This window comes from Centroberyx affinis, unplaced genomic scaffold (assembly GCF_046629955.1).
Source record: "Centroberyx affinis isolate AG114_WGS23_722 - 3 ecotype Tasmania unplaced genomic scaffold, CSIRO-AGI_Caff_v1 ptg001380l_1, whole genome shotgun sequence".
Taxonomy (NCBI): domain Eukaryota; kingdom Metazoa; phylum Chordata; class Actinopteri; order Beryciformes; family Berycidae; genus Centroberyx; species Centroberyx affinis.
In genome coordinates, this window is record NW_027279864.1 from 22,495 (window position 1) to 49,872 (window position 27,378).

Sequence of the window (27,378 nt, forward strand, 5' to 3'; positions counted from 1 at the left end):
GAAAAAGTATTTGCAAATCTGACCCAGGTTTGACACACACACACACACACACACACACAATGTTACCGTGCCTACCTTATGCTTCTACAGAGAGAGAGGATAGAGAGAGTGAGACAGCGGGAGACTGAAACAGAGAGACAGACAGATGGAGATAGACGGACAGATTGCATAGCTTATTCACAGCGTTTGGCTTTCAATAACAGTGTAATTCGTTTGCTGCCGTTCCATCTCGTGACTCTTTAAGCTGTTAGGCAGAGTCCGCATGAGTGTGAGTGGAAGGCAGTGGTACACAGTAATTCTGTTTCACTCATTTTCCTATGCACTCTTGTCCCTGTGCAGAGGGAACTTACGCAATTCCCTTGCGAACCATGGTGCCTTTCACACAGTGTAGTTATGTGTATTCAATGTTCTGCAGCCCAGACTGTCCAGTGGGTGTGTTGGGGCTAACGAGCCTTGGGATCCCTTGGTGTTAGCATCATCGTCTGTTAACTGCTGCTGACCTTGGAAACACATTGCACACTGGATATTCTTCAAAAATGGTGTAATGTGTATTAATTAAACAAACACCTTTCATCAATAGGGAGTTTACTGCTCGATGGTGATATCACTTGGAAAAAACACATCATGTTTCCTCTTGAGATTCTATTCTATTCTATTCTATTCTATTCTATTCTATCAATTCGACCATCATCTCCACCCCCACCCATCTATCTATCAGAGCTATTTTGTCACTGTTGAGGGTTGTATCCACTTAATTTCTCCTCGTTTCTCTTTTGTTTGTACCAATCAAAACTACAATGGAATTTCGTGCAGGAACGTACTGAGTGGTGTTGAATGCTGACCTGGTGTTTTTTTCCATCCATCACAAGGTCTCCTTTTTCGTTAGTTTTGGACTTTCCCCACAGATACTGACCATCGTTTCAAATAGTTCTGCAGGGAAATTCCACAAAAAAACATGAAACTAGTATGATCACAAAATATTTTGTTTCCAAATTGCTAACACAGAAGAAGTATAACAACCACTATGTATCACTACACAAAAAGGTGTTGAAAAACCAATAGCTTGGTTCCTTAAAAATCTGGATTTTAATTCACAAAATACTATATTTTTTCTTTTTTCAGTGGATGTAATGAATAGGTTCGTTCTAAAAAAGAGAGAGATATCCACCAACTGAAAAACATGAAAAAAAAAATCCATACAAAATGAAAGTAAAACTCTCTGTGGAATGGTATTGAAATCATTAGTTATTGCTTTCAAAACAGTAACATTTTTGATCATATAATCAAATGTATCTGAAAGATCGAGCAATGCCCCAGAATTCAAATACAGCATTTTGGAATGAAACCCCTTAGACATTCTTATAGTAAAATTCCCAGTAGTGATTTGTAGGCATTTACGCAACAAGGTTGGGTGGTGGTCAGGAATAGCTTTTTCCATATGTTTTTTCATTAAAGTCTTACAAGGGCATCCCGTATTCAATTCAGCTCAGTTAAATATTGCATAATAGCAAGTGGCACACTATCCCCTTTCATCTCCCATCAAACCGCCCCCTCAGTACACATCCAAGATCTTTGTATCATGAGACCGACATAATCTCTCTAATACTGGAGATGACATTATCTGTTTCTGACCTGCGGAGGGTGGACAGTTAGACCGTGCACATGACTCCAACTTGTCAAACTGTGCTCCCAATTACAAACCTGTGCGCATTCCTTCAGCTCCATTATTGAATCAGCAAACCAAATTTATCCTCAGATTGGTTATTCTAAGCCTGGTCAGCTGATCGTGGGTGTAGCAGCGCACACACACACATCAGTCAGGTGTGGCAGTGGCCTAATGGGTACAGTAACTGGAAGGTTCACATTTTGAACACATGGAGTGGTGAGGAAAGGACAGTCAGTGTGGGGAAAGAGAATGAGAGGCCCTATCCGCTGCCTCAGTAAGTGATATCAAAGTGACCTTGAATAAGACACGGAACAAATGCCCAAATGCAAAAAGGCCTCAGACTCAACTGGGCAGATGCTAGATGTGAGTGTGTGCAGGTGTGTAACACTCTCTCTCTCTCTCTCTCTCTCTCTTTCTCTCGCTCTGCAACTATTTACCCAAGATTATTTAAGTAAGAGAGTGTTCTTACTCAGAGTGCCTCTCTAAACAGGACTTAGCAATAAAAAAAGTTTGTCTGGATGTCTTCTTTTCCAGTAGACACCCATGCCCCCATTTCTATCTCTTACTTGTAAAATACATGTTTACTCAGAGAATGAAGCCCACAAATCAAGTGTAAAATTGAAATTAAAAGATTTTGGCCTATATGCAGTCACCCGAGCGTAACCAAAATCTTTCTCAAAAGGAAGAGATAAGAGTCCAGGGATCCTGATTGCTGTTGCTTAACAGTTGGAGTCAGTGATGACGAAGTTTATTTTATTCTGCTGAGCACTCCTTCAATTGAGCAATCGCTGGTCAGTTTATGGATATGGCTTTGGCTGCTCCACTTTGAATTCTAAATATTTGCCAACCAGTTAGTCATACTGCTTGAAATAACAGAAAACCCACCTATCAGTTGGCTGCGTGAAGGCCAAGATAGTGAAGCAATCTAGGTCATACCTATAAAAGTCAGACCTATTTCCATCTTACTCTCTTTCTGCTTTAAAAGTTAGGAATTTGATAGCATTTTATGAAACAATCAATTCACATTCATAAACCATGTAAGAGCAAAATTCACTCTGAGCATAGTCTATGTTTGGGGGCTCCCATGCACGCTGGATCACTGCAGTGTAATCTTAATAAAGGCTTAACGATTTAATAATAAAGGTATAATAAAGTATTAGTCTCCATTAAAGGTCCCAGGTCCCTGCGCTTCGATATTGGCAGCTGTGATTCATTCAGAGCGAGCATGTGAACAGTGCATGATCAGGGCGGGAACAAAGTGACGTCAGGAGGCAGGCTGACCAATAGCAGCGTCTGTTTTCCAGCCTATGAGGATTGTACAGTAAATACTATGAGCTCTCCCTCCTTCTCTCTCACTGCAGCGATGCGCGCAGGGGAGAAAAGCACAGACAGGCCCACTGATGAAAAGTAAAATCGTTTGCTAGCACCGGGAATCATACCAGTACGAACCTGCAGTTTCTTAGTGGGTTTGTCGAGGAAGCTAATCTGTACAAACACAGATTTGTCGAAGGCGAGGGAGAGAGAGAGAGGGAGAGAGGGAGAGAGAGAGAGAGAGAGAGAGAGGGGGGCTTGTCGGCCCACTGCATCCTGAATCACCGGAGACAGACTCGCCCCTATATTGGTTTATCATCGACGTCGGTTGTCCATCGAGCTGCTCATCCTCTCGGAGGCAGAAAGCAAAGGCAAGGGGACCCAAACCCGCCTTTCACCCTCTGCCGCAGCCCCGTGGTGCGCTGCCTGGCAGAGCATGCTAAATAATGAGCCAAAGGGACACATTGGTTCATTTGTTCGCCGGAGGGTGAGTTAACACATTGTTAATTTCAGTAGGTGTATTTGTGAAACGGCACTCGCTGCATCGAAACGTAAACATGTATTGTTTCGATACCCGTCCAACAGCTGGGAAAACACGGCTGGTTTTTCGCCCGCTGCGCGTTCATGTGCTAGAATCTTAGCAGCTGTCTGTGCACGCCAGTGTCAAAACAGCTACAATAAAAACAGGACTTCCTGTCAAAACTTTCAAAATAAGACCCTTACTGCTACAAAATACGAAAGTGAAAAGCAGATTTTAGTTAGATGACATTTATAAAATCCCTATGGGAACATAGGTTGCAGAGTAATTGGATACAATAATAATAATGATGCTATAATACAAGAGTTTTTCTCCCAAATGTCCTTGTAGTGATTACATTGTTGTTTTCCAACGACAAGATTTGGCGCTTTTATTTTGAAGGCAGATTCCGGTCATATTCTAGCTATCTCTGGTTAGCTTGACGTAGCTCTGCAGCAGAAACGGGGGCCGTGCGATCTTGCAGCATGTAATGAAAGCAAGCCATGATCCTGATATGCAGCTCGAGCCAGGATACAGAAGTCTTTGCTATTCATCTTCTCCAGGGATTTGTGCTGTATTACAGGCACCTGGGAGATGAATGAAATGTTAGTGATGGTAGGTAAGGGTCTGTGGTGAATCACCAAGAGTCAACAATGTCACATATTTACTGTATGTATGTATGTCTTTGTTTATTGATAGATATGAATAGCTGTGGAAGTCACAACCCGCTTAGCTTATTTTTCTTGCAGACTAGGCCACACAAAGAGTATGCCAACAGTAAATTAAACTTACACCTCATACAATAGGTCAGTGTGTCTACATCACCTCAGCTGTGAAGTCACAGACCCAACGACTTGTTTATCAAACAACATGTAAACACAGACTTGAAATTTAGCAGATGAATGACATAATGTTATAGCCTGTTGGCCTAAGAACAGCACTGCTTGCCATATCACAATGTTTTGTTTGAGACAAAACCTTGTAGAAAAGACCTACACTATACCTTTCTGTGGACCTTTTCAAGTCTAAATGATGATTTGATCCAGTTTCAGTGCGAGTGGGTTTACCTATCGGCCGTCTGTTGTTTTCTTAGGCCTTTGTCTTCAGTTTCTCTGCGTCTCCTAACATTTCTTTCATCCCAGCACCAACCCATTGACATTCAAATAGGGTTATCTCATCGGACCAGATCTCTTTCTTTTGTCTGTCTCCCCTGGGATTTAAAAGGTGATAACAAGTCAAGACAAATCGGTGTCGTGAGCAAATAACCAGAATCTGATTTGCTTTCCTCAAAACCAGAGGCCTCATCCCAGCGCTTCCCCTCTCCGCCACTTACACACACATGCACATGCAGCAGTCAGCGTAGCCCTCTGAAACTAGGCTAAAGGTCGCCGCTGCCTCTTTGCATGTATGTGGGTCGGTCTTTTGAAAGGCAGCAGTAAATATAGCTGGTGCTACTCAAAAGAGACAGAGCTGCAGCCAGAGGAATTCGCTGCCTGTAGCCGGGCAGCCAGTACTGACCGCCATACTGCTACAACTAGCATTCACTGAATTTGACCCACAGAGCATTGAGACGGCTCGTCACTACGACAGTCAGCAAGCACTTTCCAGCTTTGTGGCGATCCGACTATGAAGCTTTGTCTGTACAAGTCCTATTGTGGGCTTTGGTCACAGCAGAGAGGATCAACGAACACGGGTCTTACAATATGTGGCATGGTGACAGAACATTGTTTTGAGACAACTTCTAGTAGCCCAAGGCTGTAAAAACAAGTATATTACTCCATATCACATTAGTGAAATATTTGATAAAATTAACAGAGTAGCTGCCCTATCTGAGATCCACTTATTGTCTGCCACACATGCTTTCTCTGTCCATTAGAGTGCCATCTGAAATGTTTACAAGATTGATACCCCAGTTTTTCTCATATTATCAGGATGAAATTGAATCAAATGATTGGCATTAGTTTGTTTGCACACTGACGGTTACACTCACTGTCGAGGTCAAAGTCTTAGCAACACGATCACGAGTTCGCTAGGCTCATCTGTAAGCAGTCATGTTGTCTTGTTTACATTGTGTGTGTGAGTGAGTGTGAGTTCAGCCAGAGCTGCATTTGAGTCAGCCTGCTAAACTTGACTCAAATCATTCGGACTAACAAACAACAGTCTTAATTTCATGACACCTTGTCCCACCTCATGGTCAGTTTCTGCTCAACTCCAACCATGAAATCAGTCAAATGCTGTAGCCGGTAGCTGACATGTCACAGTATATTGCTTATCACAATGCTAGGTCATGGTGTGTTGATTTCTGTCTGCCCCTAGATAATTGCAGAGTCAAAGGGAATAACAGATTGTGTGTCACAGGCTTGTATTACCAGTGCTTGGAGAGGTCAGGAATAATAATAAAATAAACTGGCAGGGGGATTGAATGGCAAAATATAGGTGTGACTTGGCCCAAGTGTGAGATGCTTCTGGTGTCATTTTCATATCATTAACTTGATCTGTTTCTCTTCTCCGTTATGATCGCCCATGTGAATGCTAAAGCAGATTGTTGAATGTGTAAATTAATCTCTCTCTCTCTCTCTCTCTCTCTCTCTCTCTCTCTCTCTCTCTCTCTCTCTCTCTCTTTCTCTCCCGCTCCCTCGTTCCTCTCTTTTTCTCACCACTGCTTCCCTCTCCCCTTTTCTATCCGGCTCTCCCATCCTTCTCTCCCTCCCCTTCTAGATGTGGGGGTACAGTGGGTGCTATTCTGACTTGTCCTCTGGAGGTGGTGAAGACTAGACTCCAGTCCTCCTCCGTCACTTTCTACATCTCTGAAGTGCAGCTCAGCACCGTCAACGGAGCCAGTGTGGCCCGCGTGGCCCCACCAGGGCCTCTGCACTGTCTCAAGTAAGAAGCAGACATGTTACGCTACATGTTCATTTGACTAACTTGACTTCATTGGGGATAATTCACTCGCAGTGCATGAAGAAGCACAAATACAGTAACACAACCCACACAGCACACCACATGGCCTCTGACTGAAACTTTCTTCTGCTTCAAGAGAATACTGTTATTGTCTTAAGTGTTGTTCGGTGCTCAGCTGTCTGGTTAAACGAGGATCATTGCCTACTGCGGTCTAAACTCAGAGTAGCACACAGAGTTCGGATGCTAGCATCATGCTGGCTCTGGCTGAACACATCTCTAGCTTCTGTGGCTGTGATAAGCGCATCATATTTCCAGTGATTTGGTTGTAGCTAGCTTATAATACCATTAGGTAAATAAAATGGTACAGAATTGATTTCCAGCATGGTAGGTTGCATCAAGTAGTCCTCTGATATTGATTAGCCCAGGATGGATCCAGTGTAGTCTCCCTTATCAAGGCTACCAGCTGACCTTTGGAATTGCTTGGTCCCATCCCATGACAGGAGGCTGTGATGAGAAGGGTTATGAAACACTGAGATTCTCATATTAGGTCAGTTTCAATTCTCAGATGGGGGAATGTGGTGAATTGATGTGGAGACAGTCAACATATCTTATCAAACTGGACAAATTGTTTCCAAAACTATTTTGCCCTTCCTCTTGGCTGTGTAAAAAAGAGAGAAGGGGAGCAGGGCCCGGGTCTTTTCTGTGTTGTGGATTGCTGGTAGACTGCTGTGTATGTCATACATACCAAAGCCTTGCCCTTTGCCACCAATTTTTCTGTTTTCCTATTTCCTGTTCAATTTTTTCAGTCTTTTTCTTTGAGCGAGCCACTCGTCCAGTTTTTAGAGAACAGCAGTGTCTCCAACATAGATCCTCTGCACCAGATAATCCTGATAACTCTAACTTTAAGATTGTATTCCAAATAATACAAAATAATTAACATTTATTCTCATTTTTGACCTTATAGTTTTTGTGATGTTTTGGTTACCTCCTCCAAACTACTGCCACAAAACTGATGTTGGAATTACACAATAAATCATTCCTTTTTTTTCTCAAGATAATGTTTTATGCAATTTCTGCTTTTTGTTAAGCCTTTACATTGCGAAAGTTGATAATTAAAATGGAAAGTGAAAGTGAAGGGACATGCGACACAAGAACCTGTTTCAAACCCACAATATTAGCCTGCTGAGCCAAGTTGAATTTGAAGCTAGTTCAAAATAGTTTCACCCTGATCTGCTGCACTGCTATTTACGTGGCGGTCAGGTCGGTGGAAAGTATCCAAATGAAAGTTCTCAGTACCAGGAAGTGAGCTCTCATTTTGAACTCCTTTTTTCCCTCCCGGTTTTCACAGGTCCAATGCCAGTTTGGCTAGAAATATATTAACAGGGGTGAGACTAGTGTACTAACTTTGTTGGAGTGAATGTTCCACATACCTTGAGCTGCTCCACCTTTGTTCTTGCTCGAGAGTGTGACTGACAACCTTTTTCCATAGAACAGTCACAAAACAGTCACAGGGAGCACAGCGTTGAAAGTATTGCTTCATGCACAAGCTGTTGTGCATGGTAACTGCCATTACCAATTTTTGCCATTAATGATGTTGCAATGTAGAATCCTGGACAAACCTCTCATGAGTCTGACTGTTTTATCTCAGAAACAAATAGCCTTTTTTCACGTGGACTTTGAGAAACTGACATTTGCCAGGAGATATTAACAAAAATGTGAATGTTGCACTTTCACAGTTCAGTAGAACTGAATTTATCAGCGTAGTGGTTTACCAGAATTGTTTTTTACATTGGTTCGACTGAAAAATGATTCAGACTCACCAGCTGTTTCTGTCTTTGTCAGCTTCCCTGGTTGAGTAAAGCTTTGTTGCAACTTGCCAAGACAGCCTTTGGTTACTTTACATTGTACTTGTGCCCTGTAGCTCCAGAGAGTGCAGTCAATCTGGGCATTGTTTTGGGCTCAACACTGCTCCTATGCCTCCACAACCCAGCTTCATGTCTTGTCCTTGAGAGAAGCAGCCACTAGCAGAAACTGTACACCACTATCCCACTATACAGAGTGGAGCGGGGCAGAAAAGGGAAGAGTAGAAGGAAAGGAAAAAACCCACAGAAGACAAAGTGGGTCAACATGGAGTACAGTGCACGCCAAGTCCCATTTTAGATCTCATCAATTAATGAGTGGAGCTTTGTGACAGTGGAAATGTCTCTGTATGTTATGTACGTTTAGGCAATGACTCAGTATTCTTAACGTAATATACTGTAATTCACTGGAGTACGTATTTAAGTGGAAATCTCTGGCTATGAGACAGAACTCTGCAGAATAAGGAGGTAAGGGGTAGAAAGGCACAGCACTGTTTTTTGAACCAACCAAACTAGAGATGCACCGATCGATCGGCCGGTGACCGGAATCGGCCGGTTTTCAGCTGATTGGCCATGACCGGTGACCGGCCGATCAGTCTCATATATCCGATTCTGTGCCGGTCAAATTTAAGACAACGGTAAAAACTCAGCTGTAATTAAGCAATATTACACGAGAGGGTGTGCGTTACCGTGATGCTTACGTACCTCGGCGCAAGCGCCTCGGTCCTGATCGCATCACTGTCGTGCCAATAATGACGGTAAAGCACACCCTCGAGTGTAATATTGCGATTATACAACAGTTACCAACAAAATAAAAGATACAAACAAAATGTATTCATATTGTGGGGCAATTCGCTCTCAAAATAAAAAACGTTTTGCTAGTGTTATCTCCGTTTCCCTGGAAATACATGGGGTCTGACTAATAACTGGGAAACAATCAGTCACGTCAGTAGACTCCTATGTAATGGAACCTAGTTTACTACTCCAGCAAGTAGGCGGAGCCTTAGTAACGACCTGCAACAGAGACGATTTCTAGTTCCTGTTGAGTCAACCAGCCAACTTGAGCTAATGCTTTCTGGAGATCGCGGGATTTCCCAAACTGAATAAATACCACACATATAAACACAAAACTGCCCTGCTAGCTCAATCTTGTTGTAACTAAGATATCTGCTGAAAAAAATAATTTTTCCATGGACAGATTTAGCTACTATGTCCGCGAACTTCACATGTATTTTTAAGCTAGTAGCGCCGTGTCACCGACTCACCGGCACAGCTGATGCAGAGCGTCTGGTAACATCAAGGCTGAACAGAGTTACCGTAGCGTTATATTTAAATATATTGTATGATAATATGGCGGAGTAATATTTAGTGATGAGCACGGCTAGGTGTGCTGTCATGCTGATTTGATCACGTTCTAAATATCTAGTTGATCTATCAGATTGCTTGGTCGGAACTACCTGTTGTATAACAGTCCGTAATAGTAATAGTCCGTGTGTTGTTATATAGATCTGTTGCACCTGTTTTCTTTCGGGAAAGCATAAAGTGGGATATACTGCAATTCATTTTCATTTTTATTTGTTCAAAAAAGCTCTGTCTAGTAACCTGGAGCACTTTTTTATTTTGAGATTTGTTTGAGTGAGAGTGAGAGAAGGTCCTGTAACCTGGTGCAGTTTTGGAGAAAATATAAGTTATTAATAGTCAATGTTTTATTATGAACATACAATTGAATTTTAATTTTCCATTAAAGAAAAGTTACAAAAAAGTTTGTGTGTGCTGTCAATTATAGATCTTAGAAAGAAAATCGGAATCGGCCAAAATCGGAATCGGCAGGTCAGACTTTTAAAAAATCGGAAATCGGAATCGGCCAAGAAAATTGCAATCGGTGCATCTCTAAACCAAACCCACAACCTGCACAAAACATTTTCAAGATAGGTTTGCTCCAAGGAAGATCAGGTTGCTGACAAGAGAGACGATGTGTTTTTTATTGTGTGGGATAGTCTGGCCAAAATCTTGAGAATTTATTCCGCCCCAAAGGACCAGTTTCTCACATCCCTGGATGACTCGATGCTTTTTCATATCATCAAGAAGACAGGGATAAAAATAAGGACAGTAGTCATCAAGAAAACACCTGGAAATGTCTGACAAATGTTCCGCAAGCTAAGGTTTTACGTCAGCCAGGCTCACTGACTCATATTCAGCCCGCACAGGCAGAGAGATGAATTAAATAAACACATAAAGTCCCTAACTATTTATTTAAAAAATGTATACATATGATATGACAAATTCGCTCTCTGCCTTCAATGATGGCACATGCTCTAAGTTTTTTTTCAAAAACATATGCATACAACATATATCATACACATATGGAGAAAAATAAAATTATAAAACTGAGCTGTAGTTCTCACATCTTACTTATTTAGCAGGTAAAAATACACATACACATACGACATAAATGGATAAATAAATAAGAGTACATATATAAAATGTATTAAAGTAAAATCATGCAGCAATATAAAACACTTTCAAATTGACTGTACATTCTCACCTTCAAGAAATTATAATAAAGGATTCCATATTTTTGTAAAGTCATTGTACCTTAAGTTGGAGGTGAAATGGTACAAATATGTACCTCTTGCTGTCAAAAATGTCTGCACCTTTTTAGCTGCAGAAAAGGTGCACAATTATTACTATTAGGACCACTAGTGTACCTTTGGGGTGCAGAAATGGAGCTGTACTGCACCTCTATTACTGTCAGTGTACTGTCCTTCACAGCCCATGTAGAAGCTTGTGAAGAAGAGTGATGAGTTTTAGGGCATGCTGATTCTGAAGTAGGTTACTGGGATGGATTGGAGAAGATCGGACAATCTTTGAACTTGGGTGACAACAGAGGATTTATCAGGGAGCCATCATGATAACACCACTGTAAACATAGCGAGGCACGTGCCATTACTTTTTCCCCCTCAATCTGTAAATATTGAACCTCTGTACACTGTCGGGCTGTATTGAGTGTCATGGCCCTGCAATCCGAGCCCGACTTTCTGGCAGATTGCCCAAGGCAAGACAGTATACTGGTCCATGTGCCTGGGAGCCCACGTTGGATGTAAAGCTAGCTGTAAACAGTCACGTGCCAAAAATTCTGCTGGTTGCTATTTGACCTCAAAGACACGGATCTCTCATCTGCCTGGGTGGAGTCCCTTTCTCGTTCTGTGTTTCCCATGGTGCTCCATATATGATGGCTCCATATACATCGTGTGAGTGATTAGCCATGTGTTTTCTGTGACTATATAAGACAGCTCTGTATTATGATGGAGTGACTAACAAAAAATGAAGGGAAATGTTTTGTCAGGAATAGGTTACTAATTGATTGAAGCCAATTTATGATTACTCATGTTAATGTTTATACATGTTAAGAATATTTAACTCGTTCTCTCGCTGTCTCTTTCTCTGTCTCTCTCTCTATGCCTGTCTCTGTTTCTCTCTCTCTCTCTCTCTCTCTCTCTCTCTCTCTCTCTCTCTCTCTCTCTCTCTCTCCCCCTCTGCAGGTTGATATTGGAGAGAGAGGGACCTCGCTCACTCTTCAGAGGACTGGGACCCAACCTTGTGGGTGTGGCTCCTTCCAGGTATGTACAGTATTTATCTTACTTCTGGTTAGATTGCATGCCTCCTCTTCCTCACTTGAGTCAGAAAAGCCAGGGAGATAAAAGCCACTTTATGTCCTTGGGTGCCTTAAGCAATGGCAAAACATTTATAGAATAAAGCAAAAAAAAACTGTGCACACGCGTCGGTCACCGACAGAATCAACTGCCGTTATCACCACTAGAATGACCCGCTATCAAAGAACAAAGCCATTTCTGCGTCAGCAATACTTCATCTATTACATCACACCTTGGCACACAATATCCGGAATGCAGAATGCATATTTTTACTGCTAGATCTTCTTAGCTTGTTTTTTTTTTTTTTTTTTTTTTTAAAGCTTCCGACTCACTCTGTGCTTAGCTTGGCAGCAAATTATAGCAGGCAGCAAATACAAAACAGAACTGGAATTAAAATCTGCTTCAAATCCTGACGGAAATGAGTGGGTTCCCTCTTTATAGCTTCTGAGCTTGGCTGGTTAGCGTTACATAACAGTCTGCTCTCAGTCAATCAGTGTCTGAATGAAACAGCAGCAGCTGCAATGCACCGGTCATGTGACTGATGTTGTTGTTGCGTATTATCACAATGGAGCTCCTATACTGGACAAGTTGTGTGTGTGTTTGTGTGTATTCCCCCTCCCCGACCTGTTTAGTTCTCCCTAGCTACTGCCGCATCACATGGCTATCATCGTCATCTTGCTGTTGGTTTGTTGTGGTCTCTATCTGACTCATCCTTTCCACACTCTCATCCTCTGTCTCTCTGTCTCTCTCTCGCCATGTTTCTCTGTCTTTACCTATATTCATTCATCTTTGCTCTAGCCTCTGGGTCCCTCAGTCTCTTTGCTATCTCACTCTGTCTGTCTCAACCTGTGTATGTGTGTGTGTGGGTGATGTTTCAGTCCTCTTGGACTACTTGTCCAGCTGTGTAGGTGGCAGCTTGCTGCCTGGCGGCGACAGCCTTAGCAAGCTGAGTTATAGAAAGGTATTGTTACATAAGCAGCAAACCCAGTGAACTCATATGCGACATGCTATGTGCTGCTGTTTTATTTGCAAAATTATTAAGAATGCTTATGAAACAAGTTCACCTTGTGTGCGGTGGACCTTTTGTAAATTTAATTGCACATTTCCTAGGTTTGCCACCAGCATAGAATAATTATTTTTGTTTTGCATAAAGTTTGCTACAGCATTGCAGGTGAAGAGAAGGTGTGATTATCTGTTTGGGAGGCAGAGGAAAGGGAGGTTGAATAGGTAAAAATAAGAGGGAAGGGAAAATTAAAATGTAAAGTGAACAGAGTCGGAGACAGAACTGCTAATGACACCTCCAGAGAGGTGTTTTGGGTGGGGGGGGCATTGTTCACCCTCTCCATTACTCCTCCATTACTGCTGGCTGCAGGGAAGAGTCTCCACCCAACACTGCACTCAGCAACTAGACTGTAGCAGTTCAGTCTGCATCTGCATGCAGTAAAATCGACTCAAATAAAAGACTAAATTGATTTAAATTGATTTAGGGTTTTTTGGAACATGCTACCAGCGCAATCTGTTAGTTTCTTATCACAGATACAGTAGAAGATTTCAGTTTACAGTTTGAGCTTATAGTATGAAGGTTTATATGTAGTGAAAATGAATTCCACAGAAACAAGTTTGCAAAGGTAGACTGTGTCCTTCAAGATGTATGGCAATGCAAGACGCACAATTCACGTGCCAATTAGTTGCAGTCCAATTTTGGTGAAGCTCAAGCTTTGGATGGAATGTAATTGAGCAAAATGATAGATCCATAGATCCTTGATTTGTCTATAAGGGGAGGTCTAGGTTGCTGGGCTGTGGAATTATCCTCTTTCCCTTTATGAATAGAAAACAGCACCCTGACTCTGGAAAGCTAAAAAACAAACAGTCATTACAGTCAGTCGTCATTGCCCCCCAAACCTCAGCACACTGCTGCTGAACATCTTGATGTCAATGAGAGCGTGGTTCACAGGGTATGCTGCTGGCATTCATTAGCAACACACACACACACATACACTCGTGTGCATACAGAACAGCTTGCACCACCAGCATCACTCAGACTGACTCATTATATAATGGAGACACACATGCACGCACATACACACTCACACAATTCAACTCGCATTTGCATAGCTGCATGATTATGCCTTGCATGCATGCTCTCAATCCAGGACAAAGTGAAGGTCAGTGTGTGTGTGTGTGTGTGTGTGGGGGGGGGGGGGGTTCAGTCGGGTCAGTGGGTTTAATTCCCCACAGCGGAAATGTTGACTTGAGTAAATCCGGTGATTTGAATTTAGTTGGGAGCAGTTGGAATCATGGGAGATAAATCTGCTACTAAAGCACGACATGTGATTGAGACTGAGCAGCACACACACACACACACACACAGAATGATCGGCACAAATAAACTTTTAGTAGCCATGAAGTGGTCTTGAATTTACTGCATGCCCCGCTGCAAATTAAACTATATTTAATTTCATTAGAACTAACTTTTATTCTGTTTTTTCTCACTGTGGTATTTGCTGCAGGGCGATCTACTTTGCGGCATATTCGACAGCCAAGGAGAAGCTGAATGGAGTGCTGGAGCCAGATTCTACCCAGGTGCACATGGTGTCGGCTGGGATGGCAGGTAATGATGGCTCCCTTACCCCCGCCCTGCTGTCTGTCTGTCTGTCTGTCTGTCTGTCTTTAATATCTGTCTTTTTGTCTGTCTGTCTGTCTTACATCTGCAGTGGGCAGTGTATCTCACTGCTGGGTTTTAGCTGCATAAGAAACATTTGTTAGAGAATTATTCACAGTTTGTCTTCGTCAAAGAGATTTTATTATCATTATCATTTAGTTTTTGATTTGAAGTATTCCAGGGTTTCACTCCCTTCATTTTTCCCTTTCACCCCCCTTTCCATGTGGGTTGTGTGGGAGGGAGGGAGGGAGGGATATTTACTAGTTTTAAAGCATAGCTTCCTAATACCTAAGGCATGCTAAAGCTAAATGATATATTTTGGTGTAATTAGACATTATTTAGCTGCCTTCTCTGTGGGTATTTTGAATATAAACACTAGGTGGTTTATCCGAAAGCACAATTTAAGACTCTCAGGATCAAACTAACCTCCAGTATTGATTGTGGTCACAATAGGCCACTTTGTTGGCTGTAAAACCAAACCATAAAAGATTAATTTATCTATAGTGTAAACAACGTACCTCCTACATTCTGTCAAAGTCTTTCAAAGTGAAGAGCCAACTCCTTTTCCCCTCTTTGTCATTTCACAGAAATGCTTAAAAAGTTCAGCACTTTGGAAGACATCAGGCACATGGCATCCACACAGTCTTTCTGTTCTACTTACTTTCACCTATTTTTTCCTGAGCCTTTTTGCCTTCTGTGAATAGACCCAGTTACAGAGATAATAACTTGTCTGGCCATATAATGTATTGGCAGTATTCTGCTGTGCAACAAGGCAGGTGGCCTTCACAGCCCACTTAGAAGAGGCAATTTGTCTTGCAGCAATCATATAACATCCTACACTAAAAAACAGACAAGACCGAGCACACAGACACTTACAGCGTGCAATTTTTGTTAAGTGTAATGCATGTGCCATCGCTGACATTTCTATATTTCTACCACTATTGTATATACTGTTATGGTATGTATATCAGCTATTTTACAAAGAGAAAAAAAGACAAGGTCCTCAAAGTTTAGGTTGTGCTTTCCTCCACTAGCCCCATTTTCCCCAATGTCCTCCATTTTTTTTATTTCTTCCTCGCCCTTTTTTCTTCTTTGTATCCTCTCATTTTGAGGCTTCTCCAGAGGACCCTGTAAATGGTTTAACATCCCAGTTGTTACTTAAACAGTGTGGCCTGGGCCCCCTCCTGTGCTCTGTGTGTATAGAGGCGAGAGCACGGCCCCCAAAGGTCAACTGGGGCCCCTGGCACTCGGGCGGACGCGTCAGGTAGCACCCCATTTCCTTACACTGGTATGATGATAACCATGGTGATTTTTGATAACTACTAGTATGTTCATAATGGTTATTCATTGATTATGATGATGCCATTGCTTGCAGCAATGTGTTTATTGCTGGTCTGTAGCTCTGGGGTCTCATGATAAGGTGGTATCATTGCTTAGTCTTGACACACACTTCCCCTCTTCCCTCTAGCCTGTTTCCTTGTACCATCAACACATTAAAGGTAAATGAATGACACATAGATCTATGAATTTTACTTTGTCAGCACAAAAGAAATGCTAACCTTGTCACTGCTACAGAAGGCCGTAACTGATGTGTTCCATCTTGTCTTAATTTCTTTTTCTGTCATCCATCACCACCATTAGTGCCCCAGTAGTAGTAGTCCCAAAGGAGAATCAGTCAGTCCATTATCCCAAAACGTGGTACTATTTCTACCCGACTTTCCTCATAAATTAGCTGAATCCTCCTAGAGAAAGTTTGATCACTAACCCCAACAGCAGTGTTCTTGGTGAGGATTTCGAGGCACCAGTTTTACAAAACACAGATGGAAAGGTGGAAAGTGTAAATGTGGATAAGATGCAGTGGAGGTATAGACATAAAATTGGTTGGATAGCATTGCGCACAGTGACCTCTCAGAATAGTTTTCTTCCCTCATGTAGCACGGTTCTATCAGTGTGCTTGTTGCCTATATTTATCTACCCTACTCTGTATGTGGGATACAGGCAAGGCTACATAACTTACCCTTAACCCATAAGCCCCGGACGCTGGAAAACTTGTTTTATGATAACAAATATCTGACATTGTAGAAGTAGTTAAACAGCTATTTAGGGCAGAGTTACTGAGCAGATACACTCATTGTCTTTAACTGTCTTTCATATGCATGCATTTCTTCCATATTCTCCGAGCAATAGCATTGAGTTATCTGACACCATTCAGTTTAGATATGCGTCCCAATGATGGACTCAGAAAGCCTAGTGACAGAGCAGCAAAATCACCCCCAAATGCCTAGATAATTGCTTCCAGATTCCCAAAGTTTCTTTGCAGCGTCACTGTCTCCCACAGCCTCTCTGCGGTGATTTGTGGGCTTCCTTTGCGCTGGGGGGAGGGGAACCAGTCCCACCACCTCACTCAGACTCCCTTCCCCTTCCAGCTGTTAATCTACAGTACGTTTACTGTCTCAGAATGTAGGTCAAATTCCTATGGAGGAACTGCAGTGGGATCATGTGTCTATAGAAGGACCCAGGGAATTGGCACACAGACGCCCTCTTTCATGTAGCAGCATGTGTGTATCAGCTCTCTGCAGAGGTTTGGCTCAAGGACTAGTTAACCTACATATGTGTGTATATACTGTACAGTATGTGTACTGTATATACTGTACATACAGTATATATATGTATATACATATGAGAAGTAGTGCTACTTCTCCATGACCGGGTAAACGTGTAGCTCATACACATTACTGATCATGGTTTGTGGGCCTTGAACCAGGTTGTGGACACAGTCTACTCATTTTGTGACCCATTTATTTACAGACAGACATTCAGTGTTTTTTAAAGTCTGCTGCAGGTTGTGATATTGAAGAGGACTGGTCTAATACGTCCAGAAGGAGGCCACCTGTTTTCATTTGTTTTACTTGTGAAGTAGGCAGTCAAGTATTAACAGGTTGGCTCTCTGGAGGCGTGTTGTTCTCGACTTGCTATTTCTGTATTCATTTCAGTCAACCTTGACCTAGACAGAGATTTGGGGCTAGTTGAGTTGCATTCATATACTTTACTTTTGTGGTTTCTTATTTGGACATTCACACTTTCCCATACTCTTGTCATTATTGACTTCATCATGCCATCACACACTCATAAAATGGCTTCTTCCTCCATATTTCATCACCATCGTCCATCACTTAAAAGAGTTTGTTATACAGAACGACAAGGTTAGCATTTCCACCTGCCTTTCTGCATTATCCACCTTGTCCTGACAGTATCCATGTTTTTTTAATCAAGCATTTAATTTCACCCTTCCTCTGATCATTTTGTAGATGATGATAATGGCACGATGGTTATGAGGAATACCCCCTCTTGTATGCACACTTTAATTTTCTGTTGTTTTTTTTTATATATATCTACACTTGTGTTTACCCCACACTACTTTGGATAAGACTGGTGAGATGGTGTCCCATTAACTAGATATCAAGATATCTAGATAGATACCTGAGATGGGTTGGGCTGCAGTTGTGGGTTGGGTTGGTTTCTATGCAATCAACATTTTCTACATTCCAGTTGATTAAGGGATCAAAGGAAGGGATGGATTGGGGTGAATTGAATGTGTGAGAGGTAAGATTACCATCTTACTTGTTGCTTAAAAAAATATATAAATGAAATGAATACAAAATATGAGAATAATTCAGAGGGATGGGGCTTCGGGTCGGGGAGGTGGGGGTTGGGTGGGTTGGTTGGGGGGGGGCTGCAGGCAGGCAATTCTTCGCCTCCCATCTCCTCTCCATATACCTGTTCAGACACTTAAATGGGCTTGGGGTGGGATGGGGTGGGTGGTGGTGGTGGTGGGGTTGGGGGTGGTTGTGACTGCTGCTTGTGTGTGACTGTGGTACAGAAAAGCCTGTGTCTATTTTAGGGCTTTACTGTAAAGCTTTCACCCCTGCGTGATTGGGTGGGAGACCCCCGCCATCTGAGCCCCCCATATCTGCAGGCTACTAGCTGCAGCGGGGAGGAGCTGGAGGAGCTTTGCCCCTCCCTCGTGAGTACACGCCATAGACGCTACTTCCTTCTGCTTCCCTCTTTTTTCTTCTTCTTCCTTCTTCCTCCTCCTCTTCCTCTTTATGTTCTTCTCTTCAACAGACCTGTGTCATCCTCTCTTCTTCACACAGTTGCCTTAATGTAGGGCTGTGTTGCATTGATACACTCTTTATTTATAGACTCGTACCGGTCTTAGCTTATCTACTTCTCTTCAACCGGCCGTGTTTTATTTCTGCTCCGTACGTCATTTGAATCACCAACCTTTACAGTGGCTTTGTGTCATTCATCATGATACAAAGCGCACATTAATTAGCTTTACCTGCACATCACGCTATGTATTATATTGTGCAGCCTTCCTTCTCCTATTACTTGATACACCACAAGGGCTGCACAATAGGATATCAGCTACAAATGACACCATTGTAAACTCAAACAAGTGCACAGACACAGAGATACACACGATTACTAACATTGTTAATGCACTGTCAAGGGCCTGATTATTGATTGAGCCCTGTTTAAAGCAAAAGCTAACCTTCAGAACTGCTATAAAAGGCAGATAGACAAGGAATAGACCAAGGTTACCCAACACTACTGCCTATTGAAGCCTGTACTAAATTCCACCTCAACGACTTTCCACTTTAGTCCTCCTGAATAATTGAAGAATCTTTTCCAGACACCATTTTGTTTCTCCCTACTGTAGTAGTTGTGCTAGTTGTGCTAGTATCAGGCCTACAGCCAGGATTCACACTTTTCTAGTGTCTAATCTCGCTCTCATCTAGGGGAACCATTGGTTTGTTAAACTCTATCATAGAGTAAATATAAGGGCTTGCATTCATTGACTAATAAAGGAGTGCATTAATGGTCCTTAACCTAACAATGAGATAAGACTTACAGCGATGTCAAAACTAAGAAACGCTATGATTTGACTTGAAGTCAAGGAATGGCAGATCTATTTGTAATGTGGTAAAGGCCTAGTTATGCGTCTATTTCAAAGTTAATTGACATTGTAATAAAGGATATAAAAACAGACTGCCTCTTTAAGCTCTTTAAGATGAGCTTATGTTCTCATTGTGATTAAAACCACGAGGGGTGTCACTAGCATTTAACAAGTTGATTCAAAGAAATGAATCAGACTGCAGTAAAATAACATTTCTTAGGAGAACAGTCTGCCATAATCAAAGGCCTATAATGAATTTGTTGTTTGGCCTAATTTCTCAGTGTTTGCAATTAGGTGAAATGTTTTCTAAGATGATAAATGAATAAACAAATAGCCCATAAACCACTCACAGCTTAAAGATGCCATTGCTTTCATGCACTGTGGTTAGTTAAGGTGCTTAACATCAGGAAGAGAGTTGTTTAGTTTAGAATGCACCTGGGTGGCATTTCACACAAAGAGGATCAATATGTGAGTAGCATATATGGAAAAGCATCTATTTACAGTACTGTAACTCATAGACTGACCTTTCAAATAAAAGCTGAAGATTAGAAAGTTGTTGATAGATATTTTCACTTGACCAATTCATTTGTACAACACAGTTTTGGAATCCAATTCCATTCATAGTGAAGTATCCAGCCAAAGTCAGCTGATTGATCCTGTTTGGTGAAGTGCTTTCTCACTCTATTAGTCAAGTGTAGAGTATTGAGTGTCGTTGAGTAGACTGTGTTCTTGCAACTGTCTCGTGCTCCTGTCTGAACCTCTGAACTCTATTTCCCAGGGTTCACAGCCATCACAGCCACCAATCCCATCTGGCTGATCAAGACCCGCCTACAGCTGGATGCCAGGTGAGAAACTTGAAGTCATGCTGAACTCTAGAAGCTAGAAATGGGCTGGCTGGGCTATAGCACTTCTCAAAACAAAGTTACAAAGTGCTTCACAACCATGAAAAAAAGTGAACAATGACAAAGATCAGTAAAACAGAAACAAGGTTCGGGTATAAAACCTGGTTACCTTTTGTCTTGAGCCTGGACACAGGCTTTGTCTTTAGTAAAGACTATATACTGCTGTAGCATTGTTACCTAGGGAAAATTATGAATCAGAGTATCAGGGACACTGCTTGATTTTTTGCTAGAAAAAATACACTTGGGGGGGAAAAAACTGGGGCGTAGCAGCAGTGGTTGTATTTAGTGTGTGCCTTTCAAACCACAGAGAAAGTAGTATGTTGGCCCTGGCAATGCTCAATGAAATCCCTCTATGAACCTGAGTGCAGCCTGACATCCTCTAGCTCTTATGATGATGATGATGATGATGATGATGATGATGATGATGATGATGATGATGATTATTGTACCTAATTACCCCCGTCATACTCTGTTAAGTCTTTATAGCACTGAAAAGAATGTACATACTTCCCATTAACTTTGTTTTGTTGTTTTAACAATATCTGAACATACTCACTACTTTTTTTAAATCAGGCTTTTTTCACATAAAAATTCACTGTGTGTCTCTTTACAACCACAGAAACCGGGACGAGCGGCGCATGAACGCATTCGAATGCGTGCGGCGGGTGTACCAGACGGACGGCCTGCGAGGCTTCTACAGGGGCATGTCGGCCTCGTACGCCGGCATCTCCGAGACCGTTATCCATTTTGTGATCTACGAGAGCATCAAACGTAAGCTGCTGGAGGCCAAGGCCCAAGCCACCATGGACGAGGAGGAGGAGTCCGTCAAAGACGCCTCGGACTTTGTGGGCATGATGCTGGCAGCAGCCACCTCCAAGACCTGTGCCACCTCCATTGCCTATCCACATGGTAATCATCTGTCTTGCTCACATAAAATAACCTGTTTTTAACTTTTTTCTTTGGTTGTATTATATTATATTATGGTGTCATGCTCATTTTGTCCAAAATGAGAAAAAAAAGTGAAAAACTCACCCTAAAACAGCTATTGCTGATGCACCTTAGTAAACATAGACAAGGTGACATCACACTGAGATATTTTTGGTGCCAGTCCCTCAGAATCAAAGAGCAAACGCTTCTTTCTAGATTCACCATTTTTGCACACATGTGCAAAAATCATACTGGGAGAAATACATCGTAGAAGAGGCAGAGAGACCAATTTCTCCACCGACAAGACATGTTACGTTTTGTTTTCTCACTTTTCTCGACTGGAAAAGCGAACCCGCTATCACTGTCGCTATCACTATCACTCCCTTCACCTACACTTGTAACCCACAACTGAATGCAACAAGTTCACACCCGTTCTCTGGGGTTCGTCTAGGAAATGTAGGAAATCACTAACTGAAGTAGAAGTAGAAAAGGAAGGTTGAGGGAAAGTGGGTTCACCAAAAAAGTAAATGACAACACTTCATGACAAAATAACCCCTGGAATTTGTTGAACATCATAAATTGTTGATATGTAAGCGTGTCCAAACTACACTCATAAGCCTAATTATGGCTTGACGCTGAAAACAACACCTAATGGCCATCAGTGTATTTAACAGAACTGTCCTTCACTGTCTCATTGCAGAGGTGATCCGCACTCGCCTACGAGAGGAGGGCAGCAAGTACCGCTCCTTCTTCCACACCCTGCTGACCGTACCCAGGGAGGAGGGATACCGGGCGCTGTACCGCGGCCTCACCACTCACCTCGTTCGACAGATCCCCAACACCGCCATCATGATGGCCACCTATGAACTGGTGGTCTACCTGCTTCACCGTTAGCCCGCCAGCCGCGCCTCCTTCCTGTACGGAGAGGAAGAAGGAAGTTGCTAGCAAATGACTGACAGACAGACTGGACAAAATGGGGAGGAAATGTCAAAATGAAGACCAAAGGAAAAAAAAAACATACTCTAGTGGACCAGAAATGGAAGAAGGCAGAAAAGATGAAGAGGAAGAAGGAAGAGTCCTTTGTTACCATATCAGCAACACCACCTCCAAATCCCTTTTGCAGAGACTGCTGGATCTGATAGAGGGTGCTGTCGCTCAGAGAAAATTAATGGGTAGAAAGAGAGAGGAGGCACAGAGAGAGGAAAGAGGTAGACCGAAAAAGTTTGGTCTTTTGCAGAGCCTGTTAAACAGAAGGTACCTCTGAACAAAATAATTTAAACAAAGAACAATTCAGTGGCCTTAAAAAAAACAAAAAGGGTTTTAGCTTGTCTCATTATCTTTCTGTGGAAAGAGCAGAAACCAATCTGCTTCACTCTGTTATAGAGATGACAATGTGAAAGGGGAATGCTTGGAGACCAACTAGATTTGACAGGAATGTAGTTCACTAACAGCGTTGATTGCAATAATCTAAGAAACCCTATTTGGCACTATCTGTCCAGCCTGACCTTAGTGGAAGAACAGTTACAAAAGTTACAAGGCTGAACTTGCTTCAGTAATGTGAGCCTACTGTAAGTTTTGATGACTGGCAGTTAAGGAATGTTCAATCAAGGCGAATGGTAGGAAGTAGACCGTTGAAAGTAAACCAACAAGAGAGTTCAAACCAAGACACGTGTCTGTTTTCAGCTAGTTGTCCAAGCTCATTCACAATAACGCAGGCTGCCAAACCACCCATCTGTGCACTACACATAGACTGGCTCCAAGCATTCCCCGCTGCAGGCTGCAGTTGTCCCCCTCGACGGCCTGAAGCTCACGCGCAACTGTGCACTCACTGGCCAAACACAACCACAAGCTTGTGACGGCTGATCACTTGAACGCACGCCTCAGACACTAGCCAGTGTTAAAAGAAAAGCCTAAAAAAAACATTCATTCAGTGTTTTTATTTCTATGGTGTCGGTTCTCCGACCCGAGGCCCGGCGGCGACGTGCTGCGGGGTGAAGCTGGCCCCGGGCAGTTTGTCCATCCATAAGTTGGGTAAAACTGAGTCGATTGGCGTAACGGGGCAACTTCATCCTCCAGCCAGTCACCGCTCAGGTCTCTGAAGTCTCACTGTGTCCTATCAGAGATGTGAAGTGTGTGACTGTCCAAAAGGTACCGACACTTATCTTACTAGTGGAGTGCCACTACTTGAAAATAATAAGCCGGTGTGGGGAAGTGTTGGAGTGCGAGAGTTTCAGTGTAATTTAACATAACCTGTTCATGTGTGTTAGTGTGGGTGTCTGTGTGTCTAGCATGTTTGTGACTGGCTGTGAGCGAGTCATTTTCAAAGTGCTGATCTAACTGTGTTCCCGAATGTGTGTGTGTGTGTGTGTGTGTGTTTGTGCATGTGCACTCATGTGTGCCTGCATGTATAATAAATATCTACTCCAGAGTTCCCTCCACTAACTATTAATCTTGCAAGACACTGAGGTTAGGAGTGTGGAAAAGCTACTGTACGATAGTGGCAGCTTTCATTCCCACCCTTATGCCAGTCCTTCCTACCAGTGGCTTCCAACTGAAGTTATAACATGCACTTTTGTGGCCTTCTAGGGCTTGTGCTTCGCATTTTATTGTGTGGACAGTTTAAACTTGTACATTGTAAAAAAAAAAATAGTATTACTGTATATTAAAATGGTATTTTGGTCAACAGTTCTGATAGCAGATATATTGTACAGTTTAGAGTACTCAATACTTATATAATATAGATATATGCATATCATTTATTGTCTTTTTTTTTGCTTAGGTCCACGTATGATTATGCTGTAGTTTGCATTTGCAAATTATTGTTTGTATTTTTGTGCAATTTAACTTTGTTGCAACATGGTGTGTTGACATGAATATTTTTATTGCTTGATTCATTTTTGTCGTAAGTTTTTTGTGCGTTTGTATTTCATTGTTGATCCAAGCATTGGTGCTGGAGGATTGGTCATTCATTTTATGGCATTCATAAAAAGTGTTTGCATCTTTTCATCCATAGAGATGTTTACATTGTATCTTATGTTCTGTCTGCTTTATGTTTGGAATTCCCAGCATCACGTTTGGAATCCAAAGATGGAAATCCTTTGATGTGAGAGTTCAAGAACTGGAATCGTCTTGCTCTCATGTTGCAGAGCACCATGAACTACTTGGGGCTATTTGAAACAGAGTTTGGGAGATCCAGAAATTGCTGAACTAATGTGTTGCTCTAGGAGGTTGTTGCTAACCAACAATACATCTGCCCTGTTCAACGGTCAGTTCCCAAAGTTCACAACTTGTACACAACACTACCTTTTGGAAAAAATTGTCAAACTCCATTTAAAATTGTATCCAAGCATCTTAAGAAATGTTATTTTATGAATAGTTATATAATTATCCTTGTAGACTACCATCACAATGATTTCCTCATTGTTTATGCCTTGAAATTAAATTATCATAGGGCAGCTGGTATTGAACTATAAAATCCTTGATGCTGCTATCAAAGATGGCATTTAAATGACATTGACAACTTATACTGGAAAGAGTATAGGCCACACACACATCACAGGCTTCTAGTTTAAAGACCTTCCCTCCACAGCCTCCAGCTCACTGCGGTCTCTGTGCAGTTTCCATCTGCAAAGAGTCTTATATTTATTTCACCCATCAGAGAAAATCCAGTGCATTCACCTGTGATCCTGTCCTTGAATGCTCTCATTTTCCCCTGTGTTGCAGTATCATTTACTTCAATCAAGGCCTGTATTGTAACTCATAATTGTAATTGATTTTAGGCCTCTGTGGATATGTTGCTACAAGTATCTGGGATTGAAAAATTTGCTGACTCATTTTAACGACCGTGGTTTTCCTGTAAACACTAATGGTTTTTCAGTCTTTTTTTTTCAGCAACAATACTTGAGGTCAGATCACCAAAATGTGACAAAATGGGCAACTGGACTATAACATGCAAACATTTCAGTGAAATATTTCCAATTTAAATGTGTTGTTGACTTTTTTTAATCTCTTACTTCAATGTCTTTATGCCATTCAATATCTTTCATTGTGTATGCTTGGCCAGTATGTGGCCTCAAGCAGAGTTCAATGAAGCCTGGTTTTTCCAGCTCTATCACTGTTATGATTTTTTTTTGTACAAAAGTCAATAAAAAACCCATTTGCAACTTAGATTATATCAGCATATTTTTTGTTACTGTTATTTTGAAGACATGTGACCTACTATAGGTTTTAGAAATAATGTCAGGAGCTGTGTGAAACCGGCCCTATTTGGAGTCCCACCACCTGCAGCACCCAATTTCTGATCGATAAAGCAGCGTGTTTTGGCCTTTACAACTCTACTAGCTAGGCGCCTCATTTTATTTAAGTGGAAGCATGCTCTTCCCCCCTCACACAATAGTTGGCTCAAGGAGATCCTAAATCACATCAAACTTGAAAAGATTAGATTTTCACTTACAGACTCCAGTAAATCCTTTGACAAGACAAGACACAAATGAAGTTCCTAACGGATAAATAAAGTTTTTTTGAATTTGAATTTGAATTTTAGACCTGGAAGCCCTTTTTTGAGTATCTGAACAAGGCTACCATTCACCCGGATGACAACTAGATGCATATTATATTAGAATATTATTACATTATAGTAATCTTATAAATATTTATTTATGGAGGAAGGAAATCTTAAACCTTATTCATATGAAGTTATGAAGTTAGCCTCACTTACATGCTGGGGTGCTATGCTTATGATTAATGTTTAATGCGTTTTAAAGTCGTAGCAAATCAACCTACACACGCGCGCGCGCACACAATCACAAATCGCACTATTATAGTGATGTCCACTGAAAAAAATATCAAGCTTGAAGATTCCGTTACTAGAGAGTTGATAAGTCATAACATTAACTGAAAAGCTCCTTTCAGAAGACATCTTTTGGCAAGAGGTCGTCATCATCATCAAATAGTCTTATCAATGATGAAGAAGCTCAGAAACTATCTCCATTTGCCCTCATTTCCTTCTCACTCGAGAATCCTCAGTCTGTGAGAAAAGGTTAAGCAGCTGCACCTTGGCTAGCTGTGAGTTCACACCAGTTTACATAGGTGTGTCTGAGTCTGGAGAGCTGGGATGAAAGGATTTAGGGCCGAAATTACGTTTTTTTGAACAATCTGAACCAGAGCTGATCTGAACAAGCTAAATAAACGCGATAACACCGTGCGTTCTCGGTATTCCACAAATGTAACTATGCTGCTTCAAGTGGAGCAGGTGTGTAATTAACTGCTGCCGCCACCAGGTGGAGCCAGATAGCGCCTGATAGAGTCGAATAGTCTCGCGCTCAAGGAGGTTTCACAGTCGAGCTGCGCCTCACAGTTGAATTTGAGTTCATTTCAAAGCTCGCAAGTCGTTGAATTATGCAAAGTGTTCATCTCTGCGAAACACAATTAAAAGTGGCACGATTAAAATTCCAAGCGATTAAAAAGACTCATTGTTAAAGAGTCTGACAGTTCATCCTGTCTCTGGCCAGTGTGACTGTGGGTGCTGATGTGGTTTGTAACAATCTTCACTTTGAATCCCATGACTTACTTATTCTTTTTTCAGCTCGTCAGTAGCACATTACCGTAGACCTACAGTCGAATCAGTGTGTTATTTACAGTATGTCAACCAGAAAATCTTCACGTTCATTTTAAATTACTATGTTTCTCTCTTCTCTCTTGTCTTTCTGTCTCATGAAATGAGCTGGAAGGATCATAGAGTCAACGCCCAAGAGGTATTTGATATTAAAGTGTTTACGCCCCCCACCAGCTGCCAGATCTTATGACCCCTTTCATTCTCAAATATGATAGAGTCCAATAAATGCATCGATTTCTATTTATTCATTTATTCTTTCTGGTGCAAGTGCAATAACTACATCAACACGAATCAATAAATTCAGGTAGATGGAAACTGGAATAATCCATCATGACACATGTTATTGGTTATACTCAATAACGTAAGATATTCCAAAAGACCAGAAGACATCAGTTTGTATTGATTA

The 27,378-nt window shown here is 41.8% G+C and overlaps 1 protein-coding gene across 1 annotated transcript; it reads left to right on the forward strand.

Annotated features, from left to right (window-relative positions):
- Positions 1-3,226: 3,226 nt before the first annotated feature.
- Positions 3,227-25,507, forward strand: LOC139649591 (solute carrier family 25 member 36-A-like). The gene is made up of 7 exons (XM_071526043.1): positions 3,227-3,464; positions 6,213-6,377; positions 11,797-11,874; positions 14,418-14,518; positions 20,308-20,374; positions 21,051-21,340; positions 22,059-25,507. The coding sequence occupies exons 1-7, from the start codon at positions 3,424-3,426 to the stop codon at positions 22,250-22,252; spliced, it is 936 nt and encodes a 311-aa protein (XP_071382144.1). The 5' UTR covers positions 3,227-3,423; the 3' UTR covers positions 22,253-25,507.
- Positions 25,508-27,378: the final 1,871 nt, after the last annotated feature.